At 42.3% G+C, this 18,659-nt stretch overlaps 1 protein-coding gene across 5 annotated transcripts in view; it reads right to left on the reverse strand.

The window, feature by feature from the left end:
* The window catches only part of LOC310870102 (A-type potassium channel modulatory protein DPP6-like), an 89,976-nt gene that overhangs the window by 24,670 nt on the left and 46,647 nt on the right, over positions 1–18,659 (reverse strand). For all 5 annotated transcript variants that reach the window (XM_083781152.1, XM_083781150.1, XM_083781151.1 and 2 more), the window contains exons 2-3: positions 3,129–3,243; positions 2,027–2,125 (exon numbers count right to left, since the gene is read on the reverse strand). In XM_083781152.1, coding sequence (XP_083637278.1) covers positions 2,027–2,125; positions 3,129–3,243 — 214 coding nt within the window. The remainder of the gene's footprint in view (positions 1–2,026; positions 2,126–3,128; positions 3,244–18,659) is intronic.

Genomic DNA, 18,659 nt, shown 5'->3' on the forward strand with positions numbered 1-18,659 from the left:
AGATCTCTGTCTACCGAGCAATCTTCGTTCCTACTCTAAACTATGGTCATGATGTGTCGGTCATGACCGAAAGAATAAGGTCACGACTTCGCAAATACAAGCGGCCAAAATGAGTGGCATCTCCTTTATACTGTAGATAGGGTGAGAAGTTCAGTCATTGCGAGAGAGACTCGGAGTAGAGTCGCTGCTTCTTTGCCAGGAAAGGAGCCAGCTTAGGTGGTTCGGGCATCTGGTTAGGATGCCTCTCGAGCGTCTTCCTAGAGAGGTCCTCGATGCACGTCCCACTGGGAGGAGACCTCGGGGCAGACCAAGGCGCAGATGGAGGGATTACATCGACTCACTGGCCTTGGAGCGCCTCGGGATCCCCCAGGAGGAAGTTACTAATGTTGCTCTTGAGGAGCTCGTGCTCCCGCGACTCGACTATGGATAAGCGGTTGAAGATGGATGGATGGATGCCGGATCATGAGTGTAGCTGCTGCAGTAGGAACAAAGGGAGTCTACCAACGCGCCTCAAGCCTGAAACGGCTGACCCGGTGCTTCACAGGTGCAAGGACATCATGAGTTGCATAAGGAGAAGAGACTGGAGCAGCACGGACATTTAGAGCCTTTTATTTAGGTGCTGAGTATACTCAGCACCTAAATAAATAAAAGGCTTCAGTAGCTTGCAAATTGCAATCAACCCTAATTTTTTATCACAAAATAAAGCCGAGCCATAGGGGCAACACATTTTACAGAGATCTCTTATCCTGTGCACACTGGTCATTAACATTACAGATGTCCTGTGGTTACAATTACTTAATAGGATGTCCTGAAAAGTAATCCCATCCGAAGAGGGTTTCAATATCCGGGCGCTCCACTGTTCCTGTGCACCCTGTGCCTACACCCCCCGGGATCTAGCACGAACCGTTCTCACTGGATGTTTTCCAGACTAATATCTCCCAGCGATAATCGTCCTTGCAAAAGAGAGATGTAGGTTGGCAATGAATGTTAGTACAAGTACACATACGGGTGAAGGTGAAACTTTGTTCCTCTCCGTGAGAGTCCGTGAGGGGGTGAACGTAATTCTGAGCTGTGCCAAAATGCTGCCAAGCCAGGCGGTGATCAAAGCGCAACATGGATCAATTATGCATTATGAAGCCCACAAAATATTGATGAGGGGGAACCGAAGTATACAAGGTTGTCTCATTGGATTTGCTTTTATTTATTTTTTTATCAGAAGGTCATTTAGCACAAAACCGAGACTGATTGCATTCATTTAACGTTGACGAGAAACAATGTCACACAGTGAATAGCTGGGGCTTTTGTCCAGGGCTGAGAACATTCCTGTCGTGCCTCTGTGGCTGGGTGAAGGACACAGTGACACGGGTCCTGAAGTGATTAGATGTTGATATACAGCACTAATGAACCTTCTGACATGTTCATCATGCACACTAGATATAACAAAACACTCCGTCAGCTGATCTGTCATTCATAAGCTTAACCACTTGATCAATGTTAAAAAGACATATAGCAAACCACTTGTGCATATAGTTCCTTAAAACCTCCTCACTGTGAGATGAGCGCAAATAATGATACAATATACACCACACTGTGGTGGATGCAAGATACTCACTGGAGCCTTTGTATGAACTGTATGAGGTCTCCCTGTTTGTGGTTTTGTACACAGAAAAAAAGTACTTGCTGGCACCCGGTGGCTCAATTAGAGTGAATACCATTAAGGCTCAGTCCTTGCGCAGCGACTGAGGCTCTTTGCTGCATGTCCTATCTCATCTCTCTCTCTCTCTCTCTCTCTCTCTCTCTCTGTGTATGTAGACCTAACTATGACATTAAGTCTGAGTGTCATTTGCGAGAGATTAACCATGGCTATGGCTTGGACCACAAATGCCATCACTGCTATGAAAGTCAATTGACCTTGCATGACACCCTTTTTTTTTACTCCAAAGATGATGTCCTGTTCACATGCATGAATAGTACAGATCAGCGTGTGTTTGCTTGTTTGACAAAGTCAAAATTGTTCACGTCTTACCACTGAGCCATTTGGCATCTGGGTAATGGATGTGAAGGTCTTGTCCGAATACGTCCTCCACTGTCACTTTCTTCTTGAGGGCAAGACTGTCATCTTCACCTGCCATGTCCCCAGAAAGGGAAATAAAATGAACAAAATTAATTTGGCATAATTCTGGGTCATAACACCATTACAGATCATTGTGAATAAGTCTTGTCGCCTTGGTCTGTCGAAAAAAACAAATCTGAAGATACTGTATTTCCTTTACTCCTACAAGGTTAGATCTTCATTCACAGGATGATGCCCAATCTTTAAAGAAATCCTTGGACTCCTTCATGAACATGTCTCTCTTGTTGGGTGGAGGCGGGGGGGGGGGGGGGGGGTTGACTATTATGTGACTTCCTGTCCTTGGAGAGAACACTTTGCAGGAACTCTTTACAGAGCTCGGGTACTGCAAGGGTTTACAAATGAGGATGAGCCGAGACAATTACTCTATTGATCTCGGAGCATCAATTCACATCATCCTGCCTTGTCTTTATTTAGAACTCCCTCTGTCCCAAAACTCAAAATGAAATCTGACGTTGACAGCTGAACAGCAGGTGTTGCTGCAGAGAACAGAGGCACTGGTGCAAGTTAGCATGGATGGGGGTGGAATAGACAGGATGCAAGTCCCAGTAACACACAGCTACAGGAGAGAGCCACTAGACAGTAGACACAAGATGGCACATAGAAGGTTGCTTGGTTGGTTGACAGCAAATCTTTGGTTTAAATCTGACGTTGACAGACTTTTCAGTGACACGTGTGTGTGTGTGTGTGTGTGTGTGTGTGTGCGCGCGTGCGTGTGCGCGAAAACTAGAAAAATGTTTTGCCAGAGACTGCAGTTTTAAGGGGGAAAGCCAATTTTCACCTCTAGGCAAATGGCATCTCTGATGCTGTGCCAATTTGACAGAAGACCGGAGCTATTACTGCATAATCATTTCCATTAAACAGGCCTGAATGCCATTACACATTAAAAGGGCCCATTACCTAGCGAGAAGATAACCTTGTCGCTCTGAAAAACCAATATGCAATCTTCAACCGGACAAAACTTTATGCGCGCATGCGTGTGTGTGTGTGTACGTACTAGGGGTCAGCAGAATGACTGAGGTGACGATCATTGAAAGGATGCCGATGATGACCAGCAGGGCAATGGCTATTCCCTTCCAATTCCGCTGAGTCGGGATACTGCCCACCAGGTCCTGAAAACAAACACAAACATGTTCACACACTTAGTTCATAAACACGCATGCACGCAGTTGTTGAACTGGACTCTTTACCAAAACATTTTGCTGCTTTGTTCCCAAATTGGACATTCAAACGTATTATCGATATAATAAAGTATAGACAGATGTTCATTGTGCTGTGGATGACTACCAGCCATGTGTACAATAACGCTGCATCCTTTGGCTTCTTCCCGCGGTTTGTGGACGTACAATTGGAGCTTCCTCAGGCTTGCCCAGCCGACTTGAAGGCTGTGGCTATATGAACGATACAGCTTCAGCTTTGGTCCCATGTAGGTTATTTATTTGCAGGCAGAGGCTGCACAATTTATCTATTCTGAAGACACAAAGGACTCTAGCTGCCAATACTGTTAATGGTACTGTGATATTTCTTTGTTCAAGTAAGGGTTATATAGCTCTGAATTCCCTTGCGACGATATAGGTCGCAGTTTACTATGAAAACCTGAATCTCGCGTCCGACATGCCTCGTGACACGCTCCATATATGGACAATAAAGAATGTATTCCATATGTTGATCTGACCTCATCAAACCCTGTACACTCACGACACGCTCCATATATGGCCAATACAGAATTAATTCTATGTTGATCTGACCTCATCACACCCTTAGATCTCCATATATGGAGCTGACCTGTTCTGACATTCCATTATGTTGATCTGACCTCATCAAACCCTGTACACTCAAGACACGCTCCATATAATGGAGAAGACTGGATAGTCACCTAGATCTGCATATATGGAGCCGGCCAGCAACTGAGGTGCTCTCTCTCTCTCTCTCTCTTCTTCTACATCTGACCTTCCTGACACCAGATTAATAGTCTAACTCCTGCTTCTTAACTGTGCCGAATTAAAAATCTCTGTTGTTTCAGCGCTAATCTACAAACTCCCAATGTGTTGCACTTGTGTGACTGTGAGCAGATTACTTATTTGCAGATATGGTATAAATCTGGCCTTTACATGAAGTGGTGATTAGACCAGAGTGTGGTAAAGGCCAAAAGATTATATGGAGGCATTCTGGTCTCGTTAGCATCGCATAATCAGCCTTCTCGAACCGAGCGACCACTGCTTCTTCACACACGGCGCACAAAAACACGCTTGCACACGTGCACACACACACGCACGCATGCACGCACACACCTCATTAGCTTGTAGTCCAGTGACAGTGTTGTGTTGGCTTTGGTCTGGCTGTGTAGATAGAGACCATGTCTACTCTTAATTGGTAACAAGACAATCAACTGCTCGGGATCAATACAAAATACAGGAGCTATGTTCCCCTTCCAGACTCACTATGAGTCATGACTCATTCTCTCTCCTCTCTCTCTCTGTGGGTGTGTTGTGTGTGTGTGTGTGTGTGTGTGTGTGTGTGTGTGTGTGTGTGTGTGTGTGTGTGTGTGTGTGTGTGTGTGTGTGTGTGTGTGTGTGTGTGTGTGTGTGTGTGTGTGTGTGTGTGTGTGGCTTTATAGAATAGGACACAGCCTTGTGATGACAAAAATGTGTGCTCTCTGCATGTACACTCCATTTGCACCCACTGTCATGTGCTTGCTCTCTCAGCTAAGCAAATCAATACCAAAGGCAGTGAGTGTACCTAGGAAAAATGGCAACCACATCAATACGATGATTCATTGGTATCATCTTCATATAAAAAGAAAGGATTTGAAGATAAGGATATGGAGTTGTATATGTGCAGGATATTAATCTCCTTCGTCACATCCTAATAGAAAAGCCACCCGCCACTGTCTCTCTGCATGTGACATCGGCAAATATCTGCAGACCTCTGACCACAACAAAGACAGACTTTCGTGGTGGTATGACAGCTTTAGAGATAAAACGCCCTGTATCTGCATGTACCGTTCATTCTACAGGTCATTGCTCATTTTAAATCGACACCCAAAGATGGCAAGCGTTTCAGACAAGGATGATAACAGCCAAATACAGCCGGTATCGTTTTCCCCAACACTGCACTGCAAATGAAGTCTTTAATATTACATGGGCGAGGATTGAAATTTCGTCGAGTCAAGAAGTATCCAATTCTGTTCCTCTTGAACTTGACTAAAGGAGCACTGATCCATAAATGTGTGAGCTGGCTCTGTGCCACATAATGCTGGTAAACCTCTCTACCTCAACATTTAGACACCCCAGTATTGAGTTAATACAGTACATTCCAAGCCTCTGCTCCTCCCCTCATGTATTCCATGTGCTCGTTGGGCTGTTCAGATTGAGCAGTGGGTTGGACTACAAGTCCTAGAAAGTATAATGACTTCAGAATCACCCTAGTTTCTGAATTTTAAATACATGTCCCATAGGCTCTGTGGCTCTATTTTGGGCTGCAGGAAATGTGTGATGCCGTGGAGCACCATCACTATCACACCCAGACCCAGTATAGATTTAGGGTTCACTTCATTCCGCAAAAATCGATGAATTCTGTGGAGTGACTGTGGGAAAGTGTGTGCGTACGTACACGTGCAGGTATTTGTTTCTGTTAACTCAACTTTATTGTCACATGAGAGGTTTATAGGTGTAAAGAAGTCGTACAAGCCCCATCATTTCATAGTGTTCCAGTTCCAAACGCTAACGTTTTTGTGTCATCACTTGCAATTTCACTTGTTATTGTTAATCCTGTATCCTGTATGAGTTCTCTCTGTCTCCAACTTAAACAATCCGGGGTACAGTATAGACAACAATAAGTGGTATATAATATAAGGTGGGTATACAGTACGTATGCGTTCTGAGGTAGCACCACTTTCTAGTTTGTCATGCAACCTGTGAGATGAGTGAGAATCCTGGCAGCTACCACTGCCATTTGCACTGCCCACTTCCTCCTCCTACTATCAGTTTAAGCTACTCGTTCCTTTGCGGTGACAATGTGCAGATGTACAGTACAGTATGTCCACACTGTCTGTCACCACACACAAGTGAGTTGCACTGTTTGTTGGCTATTAATATATGGCCTTATATGAGTATATGGCCTGTATGAATCAAAACATTATAATGTACTGTAGGCTACCTGGTAGCGATGCTTTTTGGAATCAATGCAAGGGTCATACTTCTACACATTTCTGTCACTCAATATTATTATTTTATATTATTCTAAGTATTTTAAGTCAAATCTACTGTTTCAGTTTATTCGGTTTATTCTCTTTTACGTTAAATCAATTACCTAAAAAAAAGCTGCAACTACGCTACTATAAGCTGTAAGGTCAATCACCATTACAGGCTGGTCGGTTGGTCCAAATGTTTTAAACACACACGAGAGCTTATCATGAATTACTGTATTTTTTCAATGAAAGCCATAACTGCTGGCTGTAACATGGCATGGGGCACATATTGTACATATACTTTAGACAGATGCTAGGTTCTTGGTTTACCTGAGGCACGCCGCACTACACTGTCTCTCTGCATTATATATACAGTGTCATGTGAATACATTTATTGTGAATCGCTCTGAATATGAGCGCCTGCCAGTGCTAAATGCCTACATTGTAAGTTGTACATACATATTAGTCTATAGCAGAGAAAAGGTCCCGCACACTGTCAGACACTTGCCAAAATGTTGCTCCTTATTGGTTCGACCGAAACGTCGACCCAATAAAAAGCAACATTTTGGCAAGTGTCTGCAGTGTGTGGGACCTTTTCTTTGTTTTTCAAAGATACCCTTTTTAATGTATGCTCTATTGCCCCCACCTGTCACTAGCCTTCTGAGGTGTGCATTGGCCTTTTGCTAAAAGTCTATGGCAGAGACATCCATAGATACAAATAAGAATGGATGATGGATAACATTATTAATTATTATTAAAAATAGTCAATTTTGATATGGACATGGAGATATTTCTATAATGTCTCGAGTTGTAGGATAAAGGATAATTTATTTTTATTTCATTTTAAGATGAATGTGACAGGTAGGCATACAAGAAATGCACATAAAACATAATTCAGATTGCCAACTACAGTCAGTTTGCCCCCTTGCCTCATTTCTTTAATCCTACCCCCAGTCCCCCGCACCACCATTGACAAAAAAAGGGAAAAATATAGTAATAATAATTATAATGATAACTATTAAATGCAACATAAAACTAGATTTCTTTAAAAAACAAATTGTAAATAATAAATAATAATAATCCCAACCCACCCAAAGAAAAAGAAATGAGCAAAGAAAAAGGGGATTATACAGATATCATTCGTTATATATGTCATGCTAGTTATATAGTAGAGGTCCTAACTTGATAGAGATTATGGTTCCAGCTGTCTATTGTTTGATAGTTTGCACCATTTAATCTATAGCTGTAGAAAGCTCCATTGTTACAACATTCCTATTCCATCCTGCACAAACCTTCATTCCCACCAACAACACAGTCATACAGTAGATTTAAAAAAAAGTAATTCACTCAGCTAAAACTGTGGAAGTGTCCTTGGGCTGAACGCTGAACCCCTAACTGCTCCTGATGATGCCTTGCATGGTTTCCTCTGCCGTCGCTGTGTGAATGTTTGTGTGAATGGGTGAATGTAAGGCACATTGTAAAGCAATTTGGATAAAGGAGATAAATACACCATTTATTAGAGGCAAGAATTCTCATAAGGATTTTCAAAAGGAGAGAAAACAACACTAGATGAGGCCCCACTAGTGCATATGAACCTGCCAACTTCTCTATCAAACTCAAACTCTGTGCACACCTTATAACTTTAGGTATTCCCAGAAGGCTGATGCATCCAAAGAAAGCCTCTATACTTAGTAAAGTCGACCTGATTACTGTAGCTCTGCAATTGGTGTGTTCTTTTCCCCATTTATACCAAATCTATGGCAAAAATAGCTCTTTGGTAAATGTTAACCCCAGAATAGGAGGCTGACTTCAAATAGTGAAAGTAGAAAAAGCGTATCACTGCTCAAGGAAATAAGGACCAGTGTTACACCAGTGTTTCCCAGCCTGGGGTCCAGGACGGGCCACCTTTGGGGGGCACCAAATATCACAGACAAGGCATGTGGCATGGAGCCATGTCTGTGTTTAACATGATTGTTTTAAACATGTTGCACACAATCATCAACTTTATTTAATCCACTTTCAACCTGACATTATTGTCTAAAACTTTTCAAAAGGTTTAAAAAAAGAGTGAACATTGCAGATCTACAAGCTCACAATGAGACACATTGTGAGCTTGTAGATCAGATATTTGTGCAATGTATGGAACAGAAGTATAATATAGTGTTTTATAGTTTTATAGTTAAGTGGAAAAGGTTGAGAATCACTGCTGTACACCCCATTTTGATAGTTATATGATGCTGAATGTCTACATTAAGCCATCTCCTTGCGTTAGCCTGTCTGAAGAGCATGCATGCACGCATGCATGGACAGAGGCTGATAACAATAAAAACTAAGCTCGGAAAGCTCCATCAATAAATGAGCAGTGGAGCCATTTTCACTCGCTGTTCTCTTCAGACACCACGCCATAACAAAGCCTGTGCATTTCCCTGTTGCTTTATGTCCGTCTGCTGACTTTTCCGCGCAGAAAGGCCCAAAGGGGCTAAACAGTTACATCTTTCAATCCATATTTTGTTGCTATTTTCATTCCATTTCCAGACAAAGAGGCAATAAGAATGAATCATCCTTTAAGAATAAGCCCCACTTTATTCTCTCTTTCCTCTCTGTCTGTCAGTCTCTCTCTCTCCTTCTCTTTTTCTTTGGCTCTCTATCTCCTCTCTTCTCTCCTTCTCTCTCTATCTCTCTCTCTCCTCCTTCTCCATCTCTATCCTTCCCACTTTCTCTTTGTCTAACCATCTCTCTTTCTCCCTGCTTGCTGGTGGAGTGTGAAATTGATCTCTCCAAGCAGCACCTGGTTTCCAAGGGAACCAAGAGAGTCATTGGAGTCAGATGTGCAGTGGGGACATAGGAGGCGTGGGATGGGGGGGGGGGGGAAGGGGGATGTGGGGTGGACTAATATTACTGCTGACAGCAGCATGGGGAATCGGATATGTGATGTTCTATCCCAAATAAGAACCGCCACACAGTGTACTCTTTATCCTAGTTGGTTTATTTTGAAACGGAAAAGTATTCCTTCCGTTGGAGTTGGAACAAATTGGAGCTTCTCCAGTGCAACATTCCCCTTATGAAGTCTGGACAAGCAAAACACTTGAAACACCCTAACCTACATCCTAATCAGTTACCTTGTCATTAGCAGAACCAGCCTGTGCTGTTGCAATGTGCAATAATGCACATTTTACCAAATACACTACACTCCTCCCCATAAATCAGTTCCTGCCCTTTTTCAACCTATGGGCCTGACATTTATCTTAGGTCTACTAAGATATTAAAGCCCTTTCCTCACCATCATCTCGCCCACTATCTTTTAACACCTCTGGCTCCTCAAGAGGATTCTCTGGTCCACATGGCCACCCAACCTTTCCCTGAAAAGCAACCAAATACTGCATGTGACAGGGAACCATTTATTCTCCTTACCCTCCCCCATGCTGCTTTACCAAAACATTCTGTTGAGGCTGCACCCTCTTGTCTCACATGGTTTGTGAAAGGTTAGGCTGCACCAGTGACAGCCTGGTGCTCAGCTGATGTCCCAGAAACACTTCTGCAGGTACTTTACCCTTCATGCTATAGGGAGAAACAAACAGAAAGATCTGAATACAGCTCTGCATGGTGGTGTTCATAGTCCAGGAAGGAGGAAAGTATCTGCACACCGTTCTTCTGGGCATCATTTACGTCACACCTTTTAATAAAACATTTTTGGGAGCATAAAGTGTGTGTAAAAGGGTGTGCTTTTCCTCTTTCCAGTGTAGCCTGTGTGATCTAGCACCCGTCAAATGTTGGATGTGAATGCACCTCTTGGACTGCATTTGATGTTCAGAGACAGAGTCGAGTTGTCAACACATTTTCTGCACTAGATGCACTGCAGCACCTTTTAGATGCTGGGTGATACGGAGCTGAGTAAATGGTTTTAACTACATTATTCTTTGGGAGGTCCTGAAATGTGTGACTGAAAATTGGGCCCATTATTGGTACATTATACCATATATGATGCAAAGAAGCCCCTCACACCCTCCAGAGTTGTCTCTGCCACTGTAGTCATTAACAGCACTTCAAACCACTTAAGATTAGCTGTCAATCAATACCATAAACCTGTGTTTTCCCTTTTTACACAAAATCGACATGCACTCTTTGCCATGGTCCCACTGCCAAAGGAGTAATGGAGCATTTGCAGCACATTCAACTGATGCACTTATTAATTTCTGACGAGGGCATTATTTGGGGTGTAACCACCCTAGAACCCCCCATGGCACAAATGACTTTGCACTGACTGTTCCGTTTGTCCCACCCACTCAGTTACATGTTATGGTACTGAATTTCACTTTATAAAAAATATTATATTATATTTTTTTGTCAAATGCGTGCTTTTCTGCCTTATTTTGATGATTGGCAGGAAAGGGAGTGACATGTTGCTCCGGTTGTGATAACTCTCATCATCTAACTCGAGGTGCTGATAAGCCTGTGTCAAATACAGCTTAGCTTCTCTCAGTTAATGCTCTCAATATGCGTAAGCTTTGCCGATAGGGGCATAGGGCAGGAGCCTATCTCCTATTACTGTAGTGTGAGGCAGCTTGACTTACAAGTACACTCCCTGGGCATGACACTAGTATGTCGCAGGGACTTACCCCCAATCCATCCCTTGATGCTGAGTGCCTGCCAAGCAGATAATCTTTGGTATGACCCGGCCGGGGATCGAACCCCGACCTCCCAGTCTCAGGGCGGACACTCTAGCCTAGAGTGCAACCTAGGCACCCTTCAGCACCATGGACAGCGAAGCTCTGACAAAATACAGACAATCCAAGTTTTAAGCCACAGTGAATGCAAATGTAGACGTTATAAATTATTTTTCCTTTTCCCTAATGAGTTCCTATCTCTTTTTTTTTGTTATCAAATGTTTTTTATTTTAAGACAAAAATCACAATAAGACACGTTAACAACATGAATGACTTATATAAAACAACACATAACAGCAAAAGCAAGGAACACAAAAACAAAAACAAACAATCCCACCCACCCCTCCCCCCCGAGACCAAAGATGCCACAAAATGTCATTACTCCTACTACTGTGCAATGGAAACAAAAAATAAATAAATAATGATAATAATAATAATAATGATAAAACCATGCCCTTAACCAAATCTGCAATACCAGACCAAATCTCAATGTTTTCCTCTTTTGCACCATGCAATCTTGCTGTAGACATCTCTAGATAAATGATATCTAGAAAGGTCAAAGCCCATTGGCGAAATGACAATGTATGAGGCGGTTTCCAGTGCGAAGCAACCATCTTCTTTGCGGCCGTTATGCCAGCAAAGAAGACACGAATACGGGTGTTATTTAATGGCAACTGGGATACATCATTTAATAAGAATAGAGATGGGGAGGGTGTGATGTTAACTTGTAGAATAGTCGAAAGGTTAGTAGCAACCAAATTCCAAAATGTGAGGACACTCGGACACTCCCACACCATATGAAAGAATGTACCTATGGTGTTTGAAGTGCAGAAAGTGCAGTTGTGATTATTTAAAATCCGCATAGCACACAATCTACGGGGGGGTTAAGTATGTTCTATGAACAAAATTTAAATGAATTTGTTGATGATCAGGATTCCTAGAAGACAGGACAACATTAGACCACACTGTATCCCAGCTCCAATCTAGATCTAGATTTGGTATGTCATTCCTCCATACAGTATCGACAAGCAAGGTCCCATAACTAGATTCTAATAAATAATCATACAATACGGAAACAAAACCTCTTGACCTAACATCACAGATAAGTCTATGCAAAGGGTGCATTGCAAGGGGGGTCTGCCATGGCACCCCATATGTCCTCATATGAGTTCCTATCTCATGGGAACAAGATTTTGGAAAAAAATATCTTATATAAAATGTGGCTTATGGGAGGATTTTAATTTCCCAAGTTAGGTGTATTTTCTTAATTGCAAACGAACCTCTGGCTGAGGCTATTAAAACAGACATTAATGGCATTTTTGCATTGCAGCAATAAGCACTCCGGTGGTGCAGTGGGTGAGCTTGGGTGCCTGCCCACCAACGCAGAGGTTGTGGGTTCAAATCCACTTTAGTACATCTGGCTTTGTCAAGCATCTATACGCACACATTTGGCCCGTGTCCGAGGTGGAAGCTGGGCGGGGAGGGTGAAATTTGTCACTGGCTAAAGTAGCTAAAGGAGTAAAGTAGAAAAATCATGGCACTTCATCTTAAAAATATATTAAATATATAGTTAGTAAATAAGTTACTTGACAGTAACTATAATGATATTACCAAATTTGCTAAACTAATGCATAACATAGCCATGAAAGTAATAACATTATGCAAGTCATTACTTACAGTATGTGATATGTTACCCCCAACACTGTCTACCTTAATGGTGTGTCACCTTACCATTAGCATAAGAGACACTCCGCAACACTCCAAATGAGAGAACCGTCTCAAGGCCCACGGCTCAACAATATCATCAGCAGAGAAGAAGACCGCGTTATTGGCTCTGCCTGGGTGAGCTAAATAAAACTATGTGACAAGGTAATTTATTGAGTGCTGACTTCTATGCCTTGTCATTAGCATGCTGTAGCAATAATAACTTTATATGTGTGTGCATTTGACTAAATACACTAAATAGGATGAACAAAAGGGAGACCTTTGAAGAAAAGGGAAACGTTAGCCAGAGGGGTGTCGTTTACTGGCTCAGAGAGTTCAGACATTCATCATACCATCTTTATGGCGGCAGTTCCCCAATCAATCTGTGTGTAGTGTAGAGTCAACCTGTTTGTAGGCCAAAGGATTGATGGGGTTTCCGATTTTACGGGGCCAGTTTCGAATTGCAGCCGTCCGTAGGTGCCCTTTTGAGAGCGGTTTTGAAGGAGTCAAGGGATACATTGTAAATTAGACAGACGATGATCCCCCCCCCCCCCCCCGCTCTGTACACCCCCCTTCTTATTTTTTAGGTTTAATGTTTGTTTTAAGTTCAATGTTTTAAAAACGTCATTGACAATGAAGAATTTAATGTTTGTTTTGACACTGTTTGTTTTACATCACCATTACATCACCTAATCATAGCAACATGAGTTAGACTTTAATATATTAGAGCCCCTCACTTCACACGGGTGTGATTTTTTAAATATTTATATACCAGTAGTTTTATATTTTGTAATGATATTGAATTTTGTCTAATAAAGTATTCAATCAATCAATCAATCAATCTAAAATGAGCCAAAAGGAGACATTTGAAGAAAAAGGAAACTTTAACCGGAGGGCTGCTGGTACTAGCTTGTGTTCTTTACTGGCCCAGAGATGTCAGACACTCCTCATACAAGCTATAGGGCAGTTGTTCCCCAGTCACCGTCCGTGTAGTGTAGGGTCAAACATAAGGGGGAAGCAGAGCACTCACTCTGGACACAGAGGTAAACTTTCCCCCTGGAAGGCCATCAATAAATCATGGGGGGCATTAACGAGTGAGATGAAGAATTCATGCTTGATGGGTATTGGATCAGGATTGCAGCATGCAGCATTTGTCTTTGTGTTCAGGTTCCCTTTTGTTCCTGCTGGAAATGTTATGCAGACGGTGTTGAAATTGATTGAGGCCCGAGTGAAGACAATTAGCCCATGTGTCAGGAGGCTATAGTGGAGGCAAAATAAATAAATAAGACACTGCTGTGAAAACGTCTAGATGATGGTGATGATGATGATAGGACAGCTCTGATATGGAATACGGTGCATAAGGGAACAGAAGAAGATCAGCCCAAATCAAAGCTTTGAACTGTATCTAACCTGACAAGATGGAGACAGCTGTGAACATGTTGCTACCGTATGTCAGGCAACTAGTGTCACTCGCAAACAAACAACCACAACGTCATGAACCCCTCCCACACGACTGACTTTGAGCGACTCTAAAAAAGCCTAGTAAAAATAGGTCATTGATCATCAGCATGTTTAAAAGTCCCTCCCTCTAACCCTGCTTTAGCCACATTTACAGTGAAAGAGCATCCAGAGCTGTGATACTGTAGTGAGACATTAGTGAGCTTGTGACAGGGAAAACAAGTGAAAGTGCATTTTGTTGTTTGTCCATCGCTACAGGCCAAAACTCCTTTAAATGATTCAGAGCACTGCCCTTTTATTCCATCTTATGATTTTACTTTGGAATCAATTATTCAATATCTGTTGTATTTCCTGCCCGGCGGGCAGGTAGATACTTACATAATCTGTTGTATTTCCTGCCAGGGGGGCAGGTAGATACTTACAGAATCTGTTGTATTTCCTGCCAGGGGGGCAGGTAGATACTTACAGAATCTTCTGCTCTGCTATTGGGGGTCAGTGTGTTCCATACAATGATGCTTTGATACAACATACTGTACCTCATCAAAGTAAGCTTTGCTTCACACAACAGAAATCAGAGAAGCGCTCTTAAACGGAAACTTTGCCAATGTTCAACCTAAATCAATCTAAATCCCATTGTTCTGTGAGAAAATCAATAATAGACATTTGTGATATATAATGTCTGTGTATTTTTCCACAAAATGTTGTTGCTGCAAAAAAAGACCAGAACACGGAAAGTCCACTGAATGTTCAAAGTTCCATTTTTGGGGTGTAATTGAGGTCAGAAAACTTACAAATAATATTTTTGGATGTCATGAGACCTTTAAAGGAAGCATTTAAAAAATAATCAGACCCAGTTGGTCAAGGCAGAAGACATGGCATTAAAGCATTTTTCATCTGCAATGAAATTCCACTTGAAATGTCATCTCAAGAGAGGAAACCTCTGTGAGATGAGATAGCATTGTCTGTTTGCTAGAGTGACTGCAATTAGCAGATGGGCCTTTTGAATATAATTGAAAGTTTATCGATTTCCTCCTGGGTGATCTTTCCCAAAGCTAATTGTTTGAGGGACCACACGAAACAAATGGAGAGGAAATGCAGCACCATTTGTACAGAATATCAAATTATTTGGTATACATACATTGTCAGATCATTAGTGAGGAAATTAAGGGAAAGAGTGCCATAGAAACATCAACTGTGGAATATGAGACATACAGATGGGCAGTTGGACCAAAGAATGAACAGGCAGGCTGTCAGACCATTGCAAGACTGTTGCAGAATATGAGAATCAGAGATGTACATATTGGAATACATTTGCCTCTGACTAAGCTACAGGAGCACATAATCTTTTCATCATCTGAGGAACAATAGGCCTGCCCTGCACCTCCTTGTACTACAACTTAAGGCATTGATGCTGCCATAGATGGGATCCTAAAATTATGAGAGTGCATCATTTAGGGGGATCGAGTACATTATCCAGTTAAAATAAGTTTCCCAATTAGCCCTTCGCTAAGTCCCTCCCCAACCTCCCGGCCTTGCCCAATAGGCACGTTAGCAGCGAAGAGACAGGTCAAGCTGTCCTTCTCACCCATTGAGATGCATTTTAAATGACGGGATTTCTCCATTTTAGAAGCAAAACATTCAAAATGTCTTCTAAATCTAGTAAACCAGGCCTGCAGTAGGCTATGCACTGGGCAATTGTGCATGACATTATTTAAATAAACTAGAAATGCGAGGAAATCAACTTTGAACACGCCGACAGAAGTTTTCATGTTGCACGGTATTAGTATTATTGCCATCACCTGGGTGGGTCAGTAACTTTCCTGACGTTAAGCCGTGTAAATGTTCAACAACACAGCCATGCAAAATAACATTGACATCTATGAGGTGGCGAAAGCTTGACCTGCATAGCAACAGTTGCTAAACTATTTGGATTGGCATTGGACAATCGCTTTTTGTGGTGGGATTTAGCGAAGGGCTAATTGACCATTGTGTGCCATTCGTAGCATTCTTGTGTAGATGTTGTCTACAGAAGAATGCCACAAAGGGGTGTCACATGGCCGGACCACATCAGAAACGTGGGCCTCTACGGGAAGAGAAGAGGTTAGAGAGAGAAGGATTGCTGCGTCCGGCACCCGGAACTGGTGGCGGGCAAACTGACACCGTGGGAGCCAACGCAAGGCACGGCCAGGAGGGGAAAGAGGCGCAGCGCCTACGAAGAGTCCTAGACACACTGCAGCGCGACAGCAGAGTGAACAACACTTCAGTGCTCAAGACCACGATGCTAGACCGGAGGGTGTGGAGGGCAGACATTCAGGAGTTCCGAGTTTGTGTTAGCTAGTCTGCACATCGCATGAAGTAAAATAGATATAGAAGTTTGAAAAGGTTTGGTACTTTGGTCATGCCTTATTAGTCCCCACAGGAATCTGTGGAGACAAAGTCTTGATTCCGCGGAGAACATTCCTAATTCAGCAAAGAACAATCCTTGATTCCGCAGTTTAGTTAATATTCCGCGGACATTAACTTATTTAACCTAAAATTACCAACAGCTGAGAAAGTTATGTAGATTCAAAAGGAACTCAACTGTCATGTTAACGTCCTGTAAGTAGACTTAGAAATAAGTCTCTTATTATTTTGAAGAGGAAGTCAGTGCACAGGAAGTCCGTTTCAGTTGTAAACAAGCACTTTCCCAAAGTTACGCAGTGCTCCTGCTAAACCACGCGGCCATAATTATTTACAATATGAAAACCATGCATCTTGAACAACACTGGGATTACTTAAACATGGAACCTGCAGCAGTATGTGAGTAATTACTTTTATCTGTGTTGGACGTTTGTTTTGGTTTCAGTGGTTGAGCTGCTGGTGGTTGAGCTGCTTAACGACTACCCTGTCAAATACACTGTGTCTCTGTGAGCATCTTTATCTTTTGCATCTGCTCGTGTGGGCAGCATAACATTGTGGCAGAGTAGAATCCCGGGAGTAAAAACGGGGGCATCCTACTATTCCACGGACATTCTACTATTCCGCAGACCGTCGAGAATTCCACGGACGGCTTTGAAATCGGGATCGCGGAATCGCAGATTCCTGTGGGGACTACCTTATACGGGTTAGCTTAAGGCATGATGATAAGGAAGCACTGCTGTTAATGCTTTATTTGTGTTAGAGATGTACTGATATTATTTTTTTCCGATACCCATAACTTGCATATCGGTCGATACCGACTACCAATCCAATACCAGTGTGTAATTTAAACAATCTAGGACAGTGGTTCCAGAGACTAGCTGTGTTCCTCGAGGGGGTTACAGGTCTGTAATTCTTTAAGAGTGTACAAATGTAACCAAATGGATCCTTAAGGTTTAGTGTGTGTGTGTGTGTGTGTGTGTGTGTGTGTGTGTGTGTGTGTGTGTGTGTGTGTGTGTGTGTGTGTGTGTGTGTGTGTGTGTGTGTGTGTGTGTGTGTGTGTGTGTGTGTGTGTGTGTGTGTGTGTGTGTGTGTGTGTGTGTGTGTGTGTGTGTGTGTGCGTCCACATGACAGCACACACGCATAATAATTTGTCCATTTGAAAGCACAACCGTAGCTTCCAGGCAGAATTATCCAAACTTTTTGTAGAACAGCTTGACAAAGACAACAGTGGGGTTCTAAAAATAAATCTACCAAATGTTCATTGCATGCAATTATCGTCACAGCTCTGCCGGCAGCTATCACTCATTTGTGGAATTTCCTTTCTTGGTGATTTTGCAGAATGTTTGGGATCCCCATTCGAGAGGTTATAGGGAGGGCATTGTTACTTGCTGTCAGAATATCGTATTTCTAGAAAGGACATGCCAATTGAACAACACGATCAAATTATTCCTATCAAGGGCTCCGGGGTTCGCCAACATCACCATAGAAACTAAAAAATACTGGAAGAGTGTGTTTTGTAAACCAGCCTCAGACCCGTAAAAGGAAAATGGTTCCGTTTGTACATTTATTTTACAGATCAAGAAAAGCCAAATCTTTGTGAAGTGAAGAAGAGTTGTGAATAATAATGAGTGGTAAATGCCATACCTTTTAAATTACAAATCCAAGAGATGGATTACAATACAAAGGGTAACCACATATACAGATGATCAGAGATCTCCGCAGATATGTTTGGTGACATCTGAAACAACTCAGATTTATCCCTAACCTTAATGTCACAGTAACCTAACATTTGTCGGACTATTGGGATGTCGGAATAATCAGAGGTCGGAATTGTGAGTGGACAAGGGCTTATCCAAGCTTGTCATCACCTTCAAACATTGCTTTATTTTGGTCAGACATACATTTGAGCAGGCGCTAGGCTGCTCAACATTAAAGATGCACTGAACAGTCTATGCCAGGGGCACTTTTCAACAATCCTATACAAATAGAATTAGTACACTATAGCCAAGATGTTCTTGCACTTTCTATTTGCATATCTGTTTGGAAACAAGAGTTTTTTGTTGTTTTTTTGCAAAACACGAAATTAATTGTCACTGCCATGATGGAATAGAGG

This window comes from Protomyctophum parallelum, assembly GCF_964188405.1.
Source record: "Protomyctophum parallelum genome assembly, chromosome: 14".
Lineage (NCBI taxonomy): Eukaryota > Metazoa > Chordata > Actinopteri > Myctophiformes > Myctophidae > Protomyctophum > Protomyctophum parallelum.